The 21,196-nt window shown below is 37.4% G+C and overlaps 1 protein-coding gene across 4 annotated transcripts in view; it reads right to left on the bottom strand.

Moving 5' to 3' along the window:
* The window catches only part of Pi4KIIalpha (phosphatidylinositol 4-kinase II alpha), a 76,011-nt gene that overhangs the window by 7,000 nt on the left and 47,815 nt on the right, over positions 1-21,196 (bottom strand). For 2 of the 4 annotated variants that reach the window (XM_083134069.1, XM_083134077.1), the window contains exons 2-7: positions 17,951-18,007; positions 16,683-16,801; positions 11,104-11,304; positions 9,614-9,745; positions 3,811-4,038; positions 2,508-2,735 (exon numbers count right to left, since the gene is read on the bottom strand). In XM_083134069.1, coding sequence (XP_082990195.1) covers positions 2,508-2,735; positions 3,811-4,038; positions 9,614-9,745; positions 11,104-11,304; positions 16,683-16,801; positions 17,951-18,007 — 965 coding nt within the window. The remainder of the gene's footprint in view (positions 1-2,507; positions 2,736-3,810; positions 4,039-9,613; positions 9,746-11,103; positions 11,305-16,682; positions 16,802-17,950; positions 18,008-21,196) is intronic. The other 2 variants (XM_083134087.1, XM_083134095.1) reach the window with 1 other exon arrangement.

Here is a 21,196-nt window from a genome sequence, read left to right as displayed (position 1 = left end):
TTTTCATGTTATCCAGTCAAACTCAGTCTTTTAACAGTGAGGATCATCGTATATGCTGAAATGATATTTCAACAAAAACATAGTCAGTGGTTTAAATTTGAATGCTAAAACGTTAGTTCACACGTAACTTTTGCTATCAGTGCAATAATTTGTGGATAATTTTGAAAATGATGTATGGAAATGAAAATTTGGTTAGAAAAATTAATATTGGGTTGTTCTACATATATACCTATTACAATTTCTTATGGTTCTTTTGAAATTTTGTTCTTAACGATTGTATGTAGTCAGTATTTTTCAGGAACTTTGAACCATTTTTATATTTTTGGAACCTACTTCAAGATTTTTCGAGCCTAATTTAAAATTTTTAGAACCTATTTTAGGATTTTTAGAGCCTCTTTTAGGAACTTCAAGGCACACTTTTTAGAAGCTAAAAACCTGAGGTCTACTGATAACGGACAAAAGTATAGAACAGAGAAAAACACAAGTGAAAGTTCATCCATTGCATTGTGGTTTATGTATTATCCAGATGTCCCTGTGTGTTTTTGCCCACTAGACCTTGTTCACTAATGTGTGAGCAACAGGAGACTGCAGTAACTACTCCTAATGTTATCTTGAATTTTAATGGAGTGCAGGTTATCAACTTTTACTCCCGTTCTGCTCATTTTAAACATTTTCAATATTTCAGGAAAACGAGGCATTGTAAGAGTGTCCCACTAAGAAGGACACATTTAAGATGTGTAAAATAATACTATATAACTACAAAATGGCAAATATTTTTACATCATTACAATGGGTAAATGTTCCGATTTAAGTATGAAATACAACATCCGACATATGTCCCCCACGACTTGCTCTGCAGGACTTCACTCTCTCGATGAAATTTGCAATCACCTTTTCACACACTTGCACATCAATGTGGTTGATAACACGTTCCATTTCCACCTTGAGTTCTTGCACTGTTCAGGGTTTGTTTACATAGACTTTCGATTTCAGAAACCCCCAAAGGAAGTAGTCACAAGGAGTAAGGACACATGACCTAGCTGGCCAGTTCTGGTCACCATTGCGAGAGAGGACTCGGTCCAGAAATTTCTCACGCAGCAAGGAAATAGTCTCGTGGGAGGTAGCGCCATCTTGTTGAAACCACATGTGTTCAGTGCCAATTCCGTTCAAATGCGGCCACAAGAAACTGTGAACCATATTCCGGTACCGTTCCCCATTAACTGTCACAGCATTTTCATCATAGTCTTCAAAAAAGTAGTCCTATCACTCCACCAGCCCAGAATCAACACCACACGGTCACTCGTTGTGGATGCAATTGTGTCTCGTGGATTTCTCGCGAATTTTCTGTTGCCCAAATGCGACAGTTTTGTTTGTTGACGAAACCATTTACATGAAAATGTGCTTCGTCACTAAACAATATTTTCTGTGCAAAATCTTCATCCACCAGTTTCATCCTCAAAAACCATTCAACGAACTGTCTCCATTTCACGTATTTAATGGTTTCAGTTCCTGAGTTAACTGAATTTTAAACGCATACATGTGCAGATCTTTTGTGAGAATGCGATGCATGGAACTTTTTGAAATATTCACCTGTTGTGAACGATGCCAAATGGATTTTTTAGGATTCACCATAACACTGTCATGCACAATAGCGATGTTCTCAACAGACCAGCTAGATCGAGAGTGCGGTGTTTTAATGTCTGCTGTCGACCCTGTTGCCTCAAATATCTTGATCAACTTGCAAGCTGTACTATACTCTTATTAGGTGCACTTTCATATTTAAGTATTACACGAAGCTTCCTAACTCTATACATAACACTTGCCATTCTTGTAATGAGTTTTCACTATCAAAACTCGTTGTTCCATTGTGTAATGCTCCATGCCGATTAAGCCAACAATCACTGATAAAGGAACTTGTAAGAACAGTGCTGCCAACCCACACACAAGACATATTGCGTATATCAAACTTGGCATTCTTAAATCGGAACATTTACTCGTTATACTGATGTAAAAATATTTGCCATTTCATAATTATATAGTGTTATTTTACAAATATGAAATGTGTCGTCCTTATTGGGTAAAAGGTAAAAAAAAAAAAAAAGGTAAAGTGCTCCCCTGTGCTTAGCACAACGCCATGAAGGCGTATAGGGGGTGTGGGGGTAACGCCCCACACTTTCTTGATCCGGTCGTGAGTGGGGGTGATGTGATCAGCCCCTGACCACCTTTACCCCCCAGGGTTTCCCCCCGGTACCCATGTTATTCGATGCTGGGTGGGTGCCGGGGCCGCTTCCATCGTTAGAAAAGTTCCCGGATTTGAACTGGCCGGGGATCGAACCCGGGACCTTTAGCATGGTAGTCACATGCGTTACCGACTGAGACACCCTTTATATTCTGCTATGGCCATTTAATGATCATCGATAACTGCATGGGAAAATCCAAGTAATGTAATCACTAAGTGGAATGACCCCAATATTTACTAATGACGACTCCACCAACAACCAACATACCTTAAATAATTGATAAAGGTCATCACAGAGGTCCTGAACAAAGTTCATGTCCGACAGCTGAGGCAACACTACGTCACGGATTTCCTGACTGAAAGGAACTTTGGCTTGTGGCAACCAGGCCCAGTAAAATGGATACGTCCTCCAAGAATCAGGGTGTTTGAATGGAAACGCCAGGCCGTTGTCTATGGCAGCAATTTTTATCTCAGGAGGCTGCACTAAGTTCCAGTCCTGTAAGAATAGTGGATGAAAAACAGAAGTTTACAGAAACTTTCACCACTGTATTGAAGTACATACTTCTCAGACGCTTCACCCCATGACAAGTGTAATTGCATAACCCTCTAGGGAACACACAGGATGAAATTTTGTTAGTGTAGTAAAGATCTATTGCTACTGCTGCATTTTAGTGATGGCCAGACACAAATTGTTTACCAATATCAATATAAAAGATCATAACAAGCAAAGCAATCCTCCAGTTGTCTCATTGTCATCATGTTAAACCATAGAAGCATCTCCCTTGCTTTCCTCAAGACTTGACAGTGCTGCCTATAGGGTCATTTCACACCATTTCAATCAATTTTGAATTCATTTGTCGCTTCAAGTGGTCAAAACCGACACTGAAATTTTTTCAGGCTTGCATTTGGATCTGGCAACCATTTTCGATTAGTCACATGTGGGAATTTTAGCATTTTCTGACTTTTATGAAAATCACAATAACTTCTGTTCTTTAATTCCAAATGTAATGATTTAAAAATCATTGTCTTCAAAATTAAATGCTCTTTCTTTTTGTATATTACCAATTTTACTCTCAGATCAGCACTTTCCATCCTATACTACATTGAACCTGATAGATATATTTTGTAATTTCTCATCTTTGGGACACAAAATAACCATGAAGGAGGCAAAACGCTTTAACTATATTTCTGATGTTTACTGTGCGAGGTCAGGTAAGTCCGAAAATTATTAAACCCTTTCTTTTCTACAAGCTTCCAAAAATTTTAAAAAATAAAGTTTATTGCTATGTTACCAAAATGGGGGACAGAGGAAAAATCTTAAATTTGCACCACAGTGATACCTCTTGAGGCTCAACATAATATTAAAATTTGGTGAAGGTGTTTTTTAGAATAAGGAAAATATTAAAGATTAGATTTAGTCAACATTATCCCCTTGACAATAGCACATAAAACACAAAAACATTCCTGAAATGAGTGAAAAAACCTCACATTTGTTTTAAAAGTGCTTCAATTCACAATTAATGTTAGATATACCAAAATCACAGATGTAAAACAAAATTCAATACATTTACCTCCTCTCCTTCATTCTGATTTGTTTCAAGGTTAGGATTCTCATACTTGATTAGCCAATTGTCATTCCCTCTGTCGGTGTTTCGAATAATGTAATCCAGAACAACCAGACGCTCAAACTGCAACTGGAACTGCTTCTGGACATTCTGTGGCAGAGGATCAGTTTCAAATCTTCTTAACCAGTAATCAGCATCCTTATACCCTTCCACAAACAACTGGAATGAACCCACCTAAAAGAAAAAGGTTTCGTTAAAAATTATGTACAAGTTAACAAACAGGGGTGCCAACTTTTGAAAAACATTGGGTGGGCTCAAACACTTGACTTGTAAGTTTACAAAAATCTCCTAATTCCTTTCTTCAATATATCATGGCATTAATGCACACCAACAATAAATACATCCTTACTTATTTTTTAAAAACGTTTCTTTTTTACTTCAATAAGAAATCCATCACAAATCATGAAGACAAATATGTAGTAATAACAAAGAATTATTGGGTGGGCTTGGACCTCACAGTGACTATATAGCTTCATTTCATTTTTGTTATTTAGCATCACTTTCCTGCCACTTCTGGCTAACTGTGATGATGATGATGATGATGAATAGTGATGATATGATAAAATTGTTGAAGGGCACTCACAAAGAACACCCATGCTCAGGCCAGGATTCGAACCTAGCACCGTAGGATGGTGTGTTCAGAATTATATGGAAAATATCAAAATTGTAATATAACAGCCCTTATGAGCAGCCTGCAACAAATACTGGTTATTGTTCAACCTGGCTATATGATAACCCACTGAACTACTACTGGAATATTCCAGTCTGGGGTAACAAAACGCAGCAGATATCAGGAGGGGTGAAAGTCAAAATTGAAGGAGGTTGTTCGAGTAAACATGGTTATCTGCAGATGAGCGTATACTGATCAGCCAACAGAAACTGCACTCACTTGAAGCCACCAGCACAGTTTAACCACAGAGCCAAGAAGTGAAATGTGGATAGTAGCCTCAAGACACTCATCAAGCTCTTTAGCATGGATTGATTTTGACTGATTACCAGGTAATGGATTTATATGTAGTAAAAATATGATAAATATGTATATCTATATTTAGTTATTTTCATCATAATACGGAGTTAAATATGGACTTAAAATTATAAAAATTTACCTTTTTAATAATCTAAGACACTACATGAGCTACATACGAGGGTCACTATGTATATTTTGAGCCTAACAATGAAAAAACAGGAATTTGGCATTGAAAACTGCTTTATTGTTTTTCGAAGTATTCTCCTTTATGGTCATTACACTTTTGCATTCGTTCGAACAATTTGTCAAAGCAGTTTTTCCAATCTTCTTGAGACACCTCCATAATATGGTTTTCGAACGCATCAACGGCATCTTCCGCCGACGAAAATCGTTGTCCACGCAATTTATTCTTGACATTCGGGAACAAGAAGTCATTGGGTGCCAAATCAGGACTGCACGGCGGATGACCCATCAATTCGATTTTTTGACTGTTCATAAAGTCGGTTGTTAGACGAGATGTGTGACAGCTAGCATTGTCTTGATGAAGAATGATCCAACGGCGTTTGTTTGTTTTCCGTATTTGACCGAAGACCTCTGGCAAACAAATTGTTGTGTACCATTCAGAGTTGACCGTTCTACGTTCCTCTAAAGGCACAGTTGCCACATGACCAGTTTTCCCGAAAAAACAGGCGACCATTTGTTTCGATGTGCTTCGAGCGCGAACAACTTTTGTTGGATTGGGTTCATCTTGAAACACCCATACAGTCAACTGCTGTTTACGTTCCGGCTCATATGCATATATCCAGGATTCGTCACCTGTTACAATCTTATATACGTCTTTTGAAGCACCACGATTGTATTTATTGAGCATTTGTTTGCACCAATTGACGCGAGCGTCGTCTTGAGATTTTGTCAAATTGTGTGGGATCCAACGAGAACATACCTTTCTCACAGCTAAATGATCATGTAATATTTTTATATATGCTGGTGGAACTAATGCCTATGGTTGCCTCAATCTCACAGTATCTCACATGATGATCTTGCAGTATTAGGTTTTGCACAGCATCAATGTTTTCTTGAACAACAACTGATTTTGGACGACCTTCGCGAATCTCGTCGGTGAGCGAATGGCGGCCACGATTAAATTCGTTATACCAGCGTTTCACAGTGGCAAAGGATGGGGCTTCATCACCAAATGTGGAAGTAAGTTGATCGATGCACTCTTGTCTTGATAATCCACATCAAAAATCGTAAAAAATCATCACACGAAAATGTTCACGAGTTAATTCCATTTTATTGTTGTCGCGCAATCTCCAAGGCAACATAAACAACACAAATCAAGCTATTGACAAAACATTTGAAGTACGTTATGGTCAATAATGCCAGACGATTCCGTGCAAACGTCAAATTGCGCCTAACTTCAATCAGTGTTGCCAAGGCTCAAAATATAAATAGTGGCCCTCGTAGAATACAGTACGGTTACATTGACATTAATGCTAAAACAGAAAATGAATAACAATTTTGTTGGAAGTGTTTGAACGTGAATTTCCTTCTGTTGTCTTTTAAGATGGATTTATATTGACTAAAACTATATTCAATATCGCAAGAAGTAATGGTAGTGTATTTCAAATTTGTCAGTTATTTGCAATACTTTTAGTCACACAGGGACATGTAGTTATTGCATAAATATGGAGTATATGTTGAGAAATGTTCTGAAATATGGAAATAATATATAAAAATAACAAATATGTAAAATATGAGCCAAAACCTAATATATGTAAAGTATGTAAAATAACAATGGAATATGTGACATGATGTGCAAGGATAATACAAAATATAACTGATTTCAGCTTCATACATAAATATGTATTTACATATAAATCCCTTCCCTGCTGATTACCCTCTCACCTGTGCAAATGCATCATTTACGAAGGGAGCACCCCTCAATAAATATCATGAAATGTGGTATGTGCTAAAGATAAGCTAAATATTCAGATATATCCGATGTGGAAGACGAGGCAAAGTCTGTCGGAGATTGGACATACGTGAACGATCATTTCAGTGATGCACGTGAGAATCCGTGTTATAAGTTTGAAAATGACTATGATTTTCACCGTTCCGTCGTGGCTGAAGAACTGTCCACACCTGAAAAGTGTTTTGAAGCATTTTTTTCGCATGTTGTAAAATATTTGTGTGCATGGACTAACAAGAGAGCCAACATGGAGTACGCTAAATCGGATCTTCCGATATTGACAGTTTTTTCAATATAGTTTGGATTTTCACGTTTCTTCTTCAGTTTATTTGTTTTTCAACACTCCTTTACGTGTCTGATGGGGGACTGAATAATATTAATTCTAATCATTTGAGGGCCTCCCCGATGGTGCAGTGGCAGCGTCGTCCACTTGTAAGCAGTGACGTGCACTGAGGAGTAGCTAGTCTAGCAGAGATAGATCAATCAATCTCACATCTCGAATTATATTCAAATCACAATATTTATTGTCTTGTTAAAGCCACCACAGATCATATGCAACACCTTTTCCACGCACTTCTCGTCCATCGGTGTTCTCCGCGGGCAAAGCAGGCTGGATACCCTAGCTCGCTCTTCTTCAGCCAGGCCAGTTTCCAGGTAGAAACGGCCGGCCCAAGGAAAAGGAAGATTTCTACCTCTACTTCCCTTGCCCCCACGTCCCCCGCTGCAATGGTTGAAAGCCCAGGCTTTCAGGTCCCCCAGTCTATCTCCTATAGGACAGATAGGGGATTGGTTTCTCATAATTTTTTTGTAAATCCTCTAAAGAACACAGGGTAAAATTTTCTGCAGTACTTATGTTCTCTGTATTTACACAACCTTTTACACGTTGTACAATATGTGTGTATGTATAATATGGGATGTAGTTTTATTATTTATAAAATGGGAACGTGTTATGTGCAGACAATAATGTTATGCTTTCTTTCTTTTTTTTCTTTTTCAAATATGGAATATATAATGATTAAATTACAAATATGTGCTCAGGCTCTCTCTGACTCTCGTTTTAGTTGTGTTTTATTTAAATATACTAATATATTGGTCTGTAACAGTCATAAATACGGATGTATTTATTTGGGCAAGAGAACGCGTGTTCATATTGTTGTTGGTTTGGTTTATTTTACTTCGCTTTTCTGCCACATTTGGTTATTGCGAAAATGAGGATTGAGTGATGATGTGATGAAATTGGTGAAGGGACCTCATATGAACAATCCAGGCCAGGATTCGAACCCGTGATGAGTGCGCATTCTTGTCCTATGTGTTGCAGTGAATAATGAAATAATTTGGAATGAAAAATGTATCTCAGAACTCAAAAAGTCAAATGAATATCATTGAAGAAACTACAAAAAAGTGTGTTGTGTTTTGTTTCCTGTCACCAAATCAACCAAGCACGGTGGATTGGTTATCACAGCGTGCTACGACACCAGGCGTTCCGGGTTCGAACCCTGACCCGGGCATGGGCATTCCCTGTGCTCGTCCCTTCATCAGTTTCATCGTATCATCTTCACAATTAACCAAATGTGACAAAAAAGCAACGCTAAGTAACAAAAATGAAATCAAATCATTGATTGATTGCTCAAATTGGTTTATTTTACTTCGCTTTTCCGCCACCTTTGGTACAACAAAATAGATGAAGGAACACACACAAAGAACACAAATGGCCAATCCGAGATTCGAACCCAGGATCTCTGGCTTAGAGTCAAATCAAATAGTTTTTTTTATTTTCGAATGTGGGTGGGGGTTACGTGTACTTTTTTCTAGTACTCATTCATAATTTTGCAATCTTTTCCAGTTATTGACATTCTTCTTTTTTGAAGGAATACTGGTCCTAAAGAGAGGAGGGGTGTGACTCACACCAACCCCCTTCCCCCTTGAGCACGCCACTGACTGCTACCCCAAGTGTCGACGTCACCGCACGTCACTGTAATCAAGGGGTCCCAGGTTGGATACCTGGTGGAGGCACATAGTGGTTCAGATCCCACTTTAAACTGTAGGTCCAGTCCCGATTAGCCTTACTGTGCATAAAGTGGACTTAAAACACCAAATCAATAACAATCACAAATCTAATCATTTGAATACAAAAATTATGGAATTAGCAACCAATGTGATAGATGATTTGTTTGAACTATCACTGGGTGCTGAATGCTCTCCACATAGCATGGTCGTGGGATTCTGCTCTCGATCTACAGGCTGGGATTCAAGAGGTTAATGAAAGCAAACTATCATAATAGAGACAGAGACAGAGAGAGAGAGAGAGACAGATAGAGAGAGAGGAGGAGGAGAGAGAGAATTATTAACATATGGGAAAATATTAATTAATTATTTATTACTTGAAATGTTACAAATTGTTTTTAAGCTTAGTTGCAAATTATTGAGATCCCAAAAAACATAACTTATTGTAACTAGTGCCAACCTCCATGGGCAGAGTGGTTATCACACCGCATTACAACACCAAGGGTCCTAGGTAAAAACCCTAGCCTGGGCATGATTCTTCTTTTTGAGTGTCCCTTCATCAATTTCATATCACAGCTCATCCTCGTCTTTGCAATTAGCCATAAGTGGCAGAAAAACAAAATAAACCAAATCAATCAATTGTAACTGTAGAAATAGCATAATCAAAAACAAAGCAAAGATTGTGGATCAATTTTGGAGAGACCAGAGCATACAAATAAACATACATGTTGAAAAACTGGTTAATTTTTAAAGAACTTTTCAAACACTACGAAATAACAAAAAGGAAGAAAAAAAAACAATCTTACCTTTGGGGGTAAACCTATTCTATGGAAATGTCTGCCGACATTTGGGAAACGCTCTTGTACTGCTTGTTTCACCCGAGATTTTTCTCTGTCTATTCTCAAGTAGTTGAAAGTTTCACTTACAAGTTTCACCACCTGTAAAAAAAAAATAAAGTTTATAACAGAACACACAAACATATACCCACAATAACATAATATAGTAATAAAACATCCAAACCTCCAATGGAACTACGTAGAATGTATGTAATTTTTTGGAGGAGGAGTGATATTGATTCCTTGATAAGCATTATCAATATAAGATAGCATCACAAATTTTCTAGAATCATAAAATTGCAATGAGATGGGACATGGCAACCTTGATACCCTTTCCATATAGCACAGAGGCATGAGGCATGAAGGCACATTTAGGGGATGTGGGGGTAGGGCCTCCCAACATTCTCGATCTAGGCAATTTTCGAGGTGATGTGATCAGCATCACACTCTGGCCACCTTTATCCCACCTCCCCCAACCAAGTATGCACAGATTTGAGGCTGGTGAGCCCCAGAGAAATTACGATCTTAGATCACCCATCCTGGGAATCGAAACCAGGTCTCCCACATGGCAGTTAGATGCCCTACCTACTAGACCACCGTAGCTCTGAGTGGTAGGGATAGACAAAACTAAAAACAATTCAGGAGCCAGCCCTTTCTTTCTCAAGAACCAGCATTTTTGTTGATGGGTGTTGCAAATAAGGCCTAAGAAAACCATGAAACCAACTAAGATAAAGCTACACATTCCGAACTGTAACCTTAAAATGTCTTAATTTATTAATTAATACAAGCCTGAATTAAAAGTAATTCATTCTTATGCTGGAGTGGCCTTCCTAAAGAACTATATATATATATATATATATATATATGCTAACAGTGTAAAGGGCTATGCAAAACAGTCTACCGTATCGTTGCAGATTTCAAAATTCAGCTAGCAACTGTGCACAAATTTATGTGTCTATTATTCTAATGTTATGTTACTTAAAAAAAGTAATGGAAATTTCCAAAAGGAAACTCAAAATATTAAAAAATATATATCTTAGAACAGAGTTTGAAAATTCAGGCACCAGGTAAAAATTTTCAGGTGCCATGCCAACCAGGCACCCTGCATTTGTCTACCCATGCTGTGTTCCATTGTGGTAGTTGGCAATGTGATATAGTTTCACTCAATCTGGAAAGTAACAGCACTGAGTGAACGTTTTTGAATACATCTTGCGTACGGATTTCTTGAATTATGGGAAAAGATGTAGCATGTAATTCCAATAATCACCATTTTGTTCCCAAGTTGTATGCCAATTGTGTCCTGTGTGGTGTGCTTAGACAATTCACTTACAACTGTAACATGAAAATTATTTTGAGTTTCATTCCTCCAGATGCCCTTCATTCAACACTCAGTCAGTGTGTATTTTTAAATTAATAATATCTCAGATTAGTTATATCCCAGAAGAAAACTGCTTACATACCCTAGTTTTGGGTACAACGTTAAGTTGTAGTTTCTGATCCACTACACTCGCTCCAGCCTCTGACAAGTAGCCCTGGTTGGGTATCAAACACGATCGCCCAAAACAGCATGGGCAGCATAACTTGTGCATCCATTTCGTCCATTTGGGATTCAGGCGTCCGTATGGTTCCTCGTCCTTTGGTTTAAATACAGCTATAACTTTCTGAGATAAAAAAAAAGAGAGCAACATTAAGACACCATGAACAATCTTGTTAATAAAAATGCTTACTTTGCTTTGGGCACATATAGGCAACAAATATTACATTAAATAGGAAGGGCATTTTGTACACATGGACGTCAGCTCCAGGGAGGCCAAAGGAGGCATATTTTTCCCCATAATAGTGATGCCTCCTCAAAAAACACTGCTTCAGTCTGAAATTATCATGTTCCTCGTAATAATTAACATAAATTATTGACTGATATTAAATTATGTGTGAATATATACTTTTTAGGTGGACATTCATTTTCAGGGGGGGGGGCTACGTCCATGTGTGTATAGACTAAAAAGTAAGATCAAGCATACAGGTCTATTACACAACAGAAACACCAGACTTGCCTTCAGGGCAGCTCATCTCTTCCTCACCTCCCTCCCACCTCTTCCCTTACCTCTGCAAATATTTTATTCTTTTTACTGTTAAGGTTTTCACTTTTCAACTTAATGTTGAAGTATGGGGATCTGGATGACTAAATAACTGGCAACATTTTTCTATTCCCACAGCCCACATTATATTTACAAGCTCCCAACTTTCACCAATCAGATTACCTTGTACCTCCTCCTATCAGAGCCCTTAGTTGGTCACTCTCCTTCCGTTTTCCTTGCAGAATGTCCAGACTTTTCCATATGGAACCAACAAACGCTGCTTCGCAAGTAAAGAATGCCTTACTTGGCATATCTTGCTGGTGGCTATGAATTGATTGATTGAGTTGGTGTTTTAAGTCTACTTTATATAAACAGTAAGGCTAATCGAGACTGCACTTACAGTTTAAAGTGAGATCCAACCCACTATATGCCTCCACCGGGTATCGAACCCGGGATCTCTTGATTACAAGGCAACAACGCTACCACTATGACATAGGGGAGGCCTGGTGGCTACAAGCTTTGTAACTTTGTTCTCTTGGCCAGGTTATACATGTCCTCACATGATACATGTTTTAAGTTTCTGGCCCTGAAGGAGTTCCTGGTTCCCGAGAGCCGACACGTCAACACCATTTGCCTTTTTTACTCCTACAGGTATGCCAATTGTATCTATTGTTGTAATTACGATGGCAGACAAAAAAACACCATTTGTCAATACAATAAAAACAACTACATAACAATAATATGAGAGGTAAGTACTTAATAGAAGTAATGTATATTCTACCCAATTTGGGTATTAACACAAATGGATTACACTGTATCATCCAAGATTGAGATCTGCTTCACCTGACAACAAACAATGTCAAGTTTTGTTTTTATCTCCCCCCCCCCCCCAACACACACACACACACACACACACACACACACACACACACACACACAATGGCAATCTGATCTGAAGTTTCTTGCCCACTCTATATTAGGGATGGCCAAACGGATCCGGATCCGAAAGTTCCGGATCTTGATCCGGATCCGAAAGTTTCGTATCTCAATCCCATTATAATATTACCACACCTTAAAAGGTATTATGATCTTCGATTACAAAGAAATTTTTCATTAGTTAGTCCTACAAGAATTTTTTTCAAGTGTTGTTCCTAAAATACTTTGCTGCGCATCGGCTAACACACTCGTGCACAAAAATAATCTTACTTGTTTAACATAAAATGTCACAGGTGATTTTGTAAATGCCATTGAACGAATATGTATTCATTCAAATGTATTGGAAATGGAAACACACATAAATGTGAGACATTCCCTTACAGGATGAAACCTTGAACACATTTAACAAGATAGAAATGTTATACAAAAATTATACAATTGTTCTACAGTTACAGTTTTAAAAATTAAAATAAAACATTATAATATATGCAGTGTTGTATAATTACAAAGTGTAAGACTAACAAGGGAGGTTATCTAAGTGCCCCCCTCCGATTTCCATGAAACTTGGCAGGCGTATAGAGGGGCCCAATGGAAGAAATACGTGTTTTTTTTTTTTCAACTAAAAAAACGGTTTTAGGGGGCAAAACCCCCTCAAATGTCAAGATGAGGACAAATTGAAGTGAGGATCTGACCCCTGTCTCTCCCTCCGATTTCCATGATACTTGGCAGGTGTGTGTGTATAAACGGGCCCAAAGGAAGAAATGCGTGTTTTTTTGTTTCGGCTAAAAAACTGTTTTAGGGGGCAACCCCCCTCAAATGTCAATATGATTACAAATTTAAGTGGGCATTTGGCCTCTGTGTCCCCCTCCGATTTCCATGAAACTTGGCAGGTGTATAGTGGGGCCCAAAGGAAGAAATACGTGCTTTTTTTGTTTCAGCTAAAAAACTGTTTTACGCGGCAAAACCCACTGAAATGCCAAGATGAGGACAAATTGAAGTGGGGATCTGAACCTTGTCTCCCCCTCCGATTTCCATGAAACTTGGCAGGTGTGTGTATAAATGGGCCCAAAGGAAGAAATACATGTTTCTTTGTTTCGGCTACAAAAATTTTTTAGGGGGCAACCCCCACCCCCAAATGTCAAGATGAGGACACATTTAAGTGGGCATTTGACCCCTGTGTCCCCCTCCGATTTCCATGAAACTTGGCAGATTTATAGAGGGGCCCAAAGGAAGTAATACGTGTTTTTCTGTTTCAGCTAAAAACTGTTTTAGGGTGCAAAATCCCCTCAAATGTCAAGATGAGGACAAATTGAAGTTATGATCTGACCCCTGTGTCCCCCTTCGATTTTCATGAAACTTCGCAGATGTATAGAGGGGCCCAAAGGAAGAAATACGTGTTTTTTTTGTTTCGGCTAAAAAACTGTTTTAGGTGGCAAAACCCGCCTCAAATGTCAATATGAGAACAAATTGACGTAGGGATCATCTGACCCCTGTGCCCCCCTCCGATTTACATGAAATTTGGCAGGTGTATAGAGAGGCCCTATGCAATATTTACGTGGTTTCGGGGTCAGATCCCCACTTCAATTTCTCCTCATCTTGATATTTGGGGGGGGGGTTGAACCTTAAAACACAAAAACACGTACTTCTTCCTTTGGGCCCCTCCATACACCTGCCAATTTCATGGAAATCGGAGTGGCACACAGGGGTCAGATCACCGCGTCAATTTGTCTTCATCTTGACCTTTGAGGGGGGTTTTGCCCCTTAAAACAGGTTGTTTTTTTTTAGCTAAAACACGTATTTTTCCTTTGGGCCCATCTATACACCTGCCAAGTTTCATGGAAATCTGAGGGAGAGACTTAGACCTTCCTTGTAAGTGTATTAATTAATTACAAATCACGTACGCGTGCACACACACTATATATATGTGTGTGTGTGTGTGTATGTATGTATATTATATATATAGATATGTATATTAGCAGGTAACAATATGTTATAAACACATTCTTACTTTCCAAAGAAGCGCAGGTGGGATGGCAAAACGGATCCGGATCCGAAAGTACCGGATCCGGATCTGAAAATTCCGGATCCACAGATCCAGATCCGAAAAATTTTAGGATCCGGATCCTTGGGATCCGGAACCAACCGGATCCGGATTTCGGATCCGCCAGGATCCGGATCTGGCCATCCCTACTCTATATTCAGTGTGTCTACCACTTCATAAAAATAAAATTCCCTAACTTTTCTAGGTTTTCCAGACCAAGAACCACAATTTTCTGAGGCAATTCACGTGTTTACTCCCATTTGTAAGTAGGTCACTTCATTTTAACTAAGCACCACACTTAGAATCCCACTTAACCAACTTCAAAGCAATAAGAATAAAGTAAACTGAACCGTAATAGACTGTTGCATTATTTGCCATGTATTGACTAATAGTAAACAAAGAATTATCTTTATATAAAAATCATAACAATGTTAGCATAAATAATAGATAATATTAGTAAAAGTGAAGTCCGTTAATTCTAATATCTAACAAGCACAACCCAGAAATTGCAACAAGAATGTGGTAAACTACAATAGTCACTTACTGTAGTAAATTTCTGTGAAAATAGTTCAAAACATTACCCATAGAGTATTTAATATGCAAGTTATACTGTAACAACCAGTAATACTCAGTATATCAAAATGAAGTATAATTCGTCCACAACAAATTTAAAATTTCTCGCTTGTCCTCGTTTTCCTTTGTTCAAAAACCTACTTTTAGAGTAATAATAATATAATAATCTGTGGCTCGACAGCCCTCCCGACTGCCAGTCTCCCTCCCACAATCCTACCTAGAGATGTGGAGATGGGGTGACGTGGGGTCAGCACGTCGAACCCTCAGCCGTTGTAGAAGATTTCCAACACCGAGTTACGCCACTCACTCATAGCTCCCCAATTCCCTGACGACGGTGGGTTGCCACCGGCCCTATACGAAGGCTGAGAACCCAGGCAGACTCGAACCCACGCCGTCCCGTAGTCGGAGACCAAAGCACAGCACCTTAGACCGCACGGTCACGGAGGAGGACCTACTTTTAGTGTACTACTACAAAACATGTTGATTTTTCCAGAAACAAGGTAAATTTCCCAGACATTTCCATAAAAAAAAATCCCTGACTTTTTCAGGATTTCCAGACACTACAGTACTGCATAGGACCACGTTCTCTCACTCAAACTCATTCGAGTCTCCCACACTCGAGTGTTTCACACTCGTAGTGGAATGGTTGGCAACGTCCCATATTTCAGATCCTAATAAGCAGCACTGTCAACCTGAAACCCATACATAGAGGGAAATCACTCCATGCAATTACAATTCTAAATCACAATTCCATATATAACTATGTAAGACTCAAATACAATACATACAAAAGTATGCAATATCTACAGACCGTAACGTAAAATGGATACATATGCTGACAGAGCTGCCTAAGCAATTACAAATATCATATCACAGTGCAACAAGTATGTGTACATCATTGTTCACTTACCGAAAAGGATAATTATATTCTGCGAAATAATAAAATGCAGTTATAACTTTCTATTTAATAACACTTTAATGTGACAATAATTGTAGAAACATAAAATGTCAGGCCAGGTAGTTTCAGCCCATAATCATCTATTTCATTTTCACATATCTCGGTAACATATACAAAACTGCATTTTAACATGGAGATGATGACTACGTTGACTTATTTATCAATTTCACATCGTCCTTTACTTCACGATCCATATTTGAGGACCCACTACCATACACAAATGACGGAAATACCTGTACTAATAGGGTTCGAGAGTTCGAGTGCATTCCGCTCGTTCGAGCATTTTTCGCTCGAACTTGAGACCTACTAATTCTGTATGCCATCTAACGTTGCCCGTGCGAACTATTTGCCGCTCGAGCAAAAAATGACCATTGCACCACTCTAGTAGACACCCTGCTATTGTATGCTGTGTTGTTTTTAAGATTTAGAGAAGAAAAATGACAAGGAACTCACCCCTGCAGGACTCTTCACAAAATAGCTTCCACTGGAGCCTTGGTAGATCCTCTCGGGATAAACAGAGGCTTCAATGGCCAACTCTGCTTGCTTAACTAGATCGGAGAATTGAGGGTCATCTGTAATAGAGGAAAGGAAACACTTGCATTTATGTAACTTACATGTTTTCACGTATTTATAACCTAAGTTTTATTAAAATGTTGTAAAATGTACACAAATATAATACATTCAAGTTAAATTTGGAAAAAATCTATTGTAAAAGAATTATCACATAGATCAGAGGTTCCCAAACTTTTTCGTTTCGAAGCACCCTTAGCTTTTCAAGATTTTTCCACAGCATCTAAGTCAGAATGTGCGCCTATCTAACACTTGCAACGCTCAGTTAGTATGTTTAGGTTGCTTGCCTTAGTTAAAAAATATCCATATTTCAAATTCAGAAACATTTTACATGTAAAAAAGTACTAAATAAGCACATATTTGGAACAATCATATCATTCCAGTGAAAATAATGGAACATTTTGTGGTAAGCCAACCACGGCGCACACTTTGGGAACCACTGACATAGATTATAAACCCAAAATCTTGTTCTAATCAAGACTTTCCGAAATTTTATGTTCTATTCCAAGAGTAAGATATAAATTAGACTGAATCATTCCGGGTAATTAACAAAACCACAGAATGTTACAATTATTATTGTTGTTAGTAGTGCACACAACCATGTCTCCAGTTGTCAGGTCAAAACTCACTGTAATGGTTATTGCACTGACAGTGTGGAAGGAAAAAAAATAGCAACTGTCTGCTCTTGAAGACTATAAATAATACCATGACTAAACAAGCTTCTAAGAAAAACTAGATTCAGGATATATCTAATATAATTATACAGCACACTCCATGCGGTTATTGCAAACAAAAAAATAATATTAATGAAATTTAAAATTGAACAATAAAATCTGGAGGAATGGGTGTAAGCTTATTGCTAATGTTGGCTACATAACGTTCTCGATGCAAATTCTTATTAAATTCAATAGCTTTACACATCATTTCTTTCTATTCATAGTTGTTTTCTGCTATTGTTCATTTGAACATACCTATCAATGATTTCTCTTTTTAAAAAGGAGGGAAATGGGGTATTTGAAGAGGCAAAAAACACAAGCTGTTGTGAAAATAAAGTAAAAAATTTCATGGACTTTCATTCTCAAACTTGGAAACTGCAAAGAAAAGGCAACAAAGCATGGGAAAGGCAATTTAATTTCAAAATGGCTACAAACCCTCAAAAGGGGCACTTGTAGGCTCTATTAAAAGTCCATCATCTACATCAGGGTAACCTGAAACAAATTTATATGTTAAATCTTATGCTTTACTATGGAAAAAAATAAGATAAACAGGGAAAATTTGATTTGTTAAGTACTGCACTCAATAGATTACAAGTTTTTTGCATCACAAAACACAACAAAAAAATCATATGACATTCTTCCAAAGGTTCAGAGTCTAGTTAATGCAAGGGATCTCCAGCAAGGACAGACTGGGAACACGAATTGGGAAGTGGAATTTCATGCACCATTAATAATTACCTCCTGTTAGCCAGATCTGCAAAGCTAGTGCAGAGTGGCCATTCTAGGACCTTGATCAAACTCAAGCATAATTCCCGGGTTTTCAAGGCGAACTTTCCAAAAATTCAAGGGTACAAGCAGAAGTTCTCTCTATTTCAACCTTACATATTACCGCCTCTCGTCACCCATACACACAAATATATTAACAATATAAAGGGTCTGTGTGATTCCGATGTATCCAAAAATTCTAATTCAATTCAATTAAATGGTATATATACTATTTAAAATATATAATTTAAGGTGCGGAGTTTACATCTGCCATGTCACATATATATCTACAAACACAAGTCCCAACTGTTATGGACTTACGGGATATAGTAATCTATGAAAAATTGTTATTGGTTTAAGAATTTCAAACTCAAATTTACCTATCAACTTCAAGATATCTTGCAATAATCTTCCATCTGTCAGATAGATTGTTCTGCAAAGGACACTAACAAAGCAAACAAACTTAGAGAATTCTGATTTTTTTTCCATGCAGCTATCTTTTTCAAGCATATGTTTTCTTTATTTCAACCTTACGTATTACCTACCTCCTCTCAACATCCACACACAAATATCTTAATAATATAAAGGGTCTATGTGATTCCAACATACAAAGATTATAATTCAATTAAACGGTATACGTATATAATTAAATTATTTAATTTAAGGTGCCGAGTTTCTATTTACAATCAGAAGCGCAACCATGAATTTTTGTCTGGGCAGGCGGGCAGGGAGAAAGTGCCAGGATAAATGTACTAATAATAATAGTGTTAATAATAATATTATTATAACATTATTAATATTATTATTATTATTATTATTGAATTGCTTTATTTTACTTCGCTTCTTGTGCCACGTTTGGCTAATTTGCGATATGAATGATATGATGAATTTGATGAATAGACAGTCACAAACATCAATGCCAAAGCCGGGATTGAAACCTGCCGGCATTGTTGTTGTTATTATTATTATTATTAGTAGTAGTAGTAGTAATAGTAGTATCAAAGATGTTATTACCCTCGTAAATTATGCAAAAAGGTGTGAGAAGTTGGTGCTAAAGCATTTGTGTATGAACAAACTATTTGAATATTTTTTCAATATGTTCAATTTCACATTAATAGGCTAATGGAAAACAAGCGCACAAACTACTCGTATTTTTTAAAGACAGAAAATGCTTGATGAATGCATTCCAAATATAAATATTTATTACATTAACAGGAATGACTTTCATACACGATATATGTTTCATATATATGCAACATGGAGCAATGTGGACACTAAATAGTGTAGGTATTCAAAGTTTATTTAATACATATTTTATACAACATATACGTATTATTTAAATACATTACGCAACCAATTCATCCATCTAACAATAAACCAAGAGCAAAAATTACATAAATTGTCTCTGAAATGTGTACACTCCCTTTCCCTGAAACAATTGTCCATGCATTTAAAACAAAATCCATCAAGGCAAGTATTATTTCTCTGTCTGGTAATTTACAATGCATTACAGATAACAGTGCCAAATTGCGAGCGAAGTAAGCAACAAAAATTCTGGATCTAATATTTTGCAGGCTGAAATCAATATTGATTTAATAGGGTGATAATATTTTCACTAGATGCAAATGCATTCTCTTTTTTACAACTTTTGTGCCTCCCTGATGGTGTAGTGGTAACATCGTCGCCTTGTGATCAAGGGGTCACACACAGGTTCGATGCCCGGGGGAGGCACATGGCACATTGGTTCGGATCACACTTTAAACTGTAGGTCCAGTACCGATTAGCCTTCTGTGCATAAAGTGGATTTAAAACCACAAATCAATTAATCAATATTACATTTTTTTCCATTCAGATAGTTCGATGCCCAGGGCCAACTCTCCCCCCCCCTCCCCCAGCTATGGTTATAAACTTGATAAGACTAAGAAAAGGAGGAAATGCGAGCGAAGCGAGCAACACAATTCTATGAAAATAATTTTTATTTGCATAAATGTGAATAGGATTTGGATTAATAAAAGTCGTAATTTTTGACGTCTACGAAGAAATATTCAAGAAGAATTCACTCATAATTCCCAGAGCCAATAATTCATGCATAATTCCCGGAATTTAAGGACTTCCCAGTGAGTAGCCACCCTGTTCTGGTACCTGAAATTTACACCAGAACGTCATATACATTGAATTTCAGTTCCCCGTTGGAGTAAACTAAGCCCAGATAGATATATGGATACAGATGATACAAATAGATTTATAATAGCTTTATTATAATGGGCACAAGAAATGCAACGTTTTGATTGGTTCTGCGTGGACAGTGCATAAACGCGTTCTTCCGAAACATTTCTTTTGGGCTTTTTTTGTATGAAATCTCAGGAACAGCAATAAATAAAGTAATGTGTAACACATAAATATATGTTTAAGAAATGAATGTTAGTTAGGTATTTACATCCGCACACCGAAATTGTTATGTATTAAGATTAACAGTTACATTGTAATTCCGTAAGTTAGATTTAAATACAAGCCTGCCGACTGCCAATACAAGATCATAAATATATAAATAAAAACTACTGTTTTAGGTTAGGGTAATCTGTTTGAAGTTTGATAAATTTAATTATATTAAAATGTCATTTTAAAAGAGGCCTAAAGGTGGAAATGAACGTGTGTTTGCTATAACAATTTTCCTCAACAAAAGAGAACATTTCACGAAATGTACACCATGCATAACTTAAATTGCTCTGCCATGGCAATTAAATAATATGTAAATATTGCAAGTCACTTATTTTGGCATTGATGTGAATGTGACACTGCAAACAAGAAATTTACTGTTTCCAAATAATCACTGACAAAAAACAAGGCACGCATAATGTTTACCAGTATGCTTACAGTTCATGCATATGTACACAGGAATTCGAAAGAAATGCCCTC

This window comes from Lepisma saccharinum, chromosome 1 (genome assembly GCF_977018435.1).
Source record: "Lepisma saccharinum chromosome 1, izLepSacc3.1, whole genome shotgun sequence".
Taxonomy (NCBI): domain Eukaryota; kingdom Metazoa; phylum Arthropoda; class Insecta; order Zygentoma; family Lepismatidae; genus Lepisma; species Lepisma saccharinum.
Note: the sequence above shows the minus strand (reverse complement) of the source record. Positions and strands in the feature narration are given on the sequence as shown.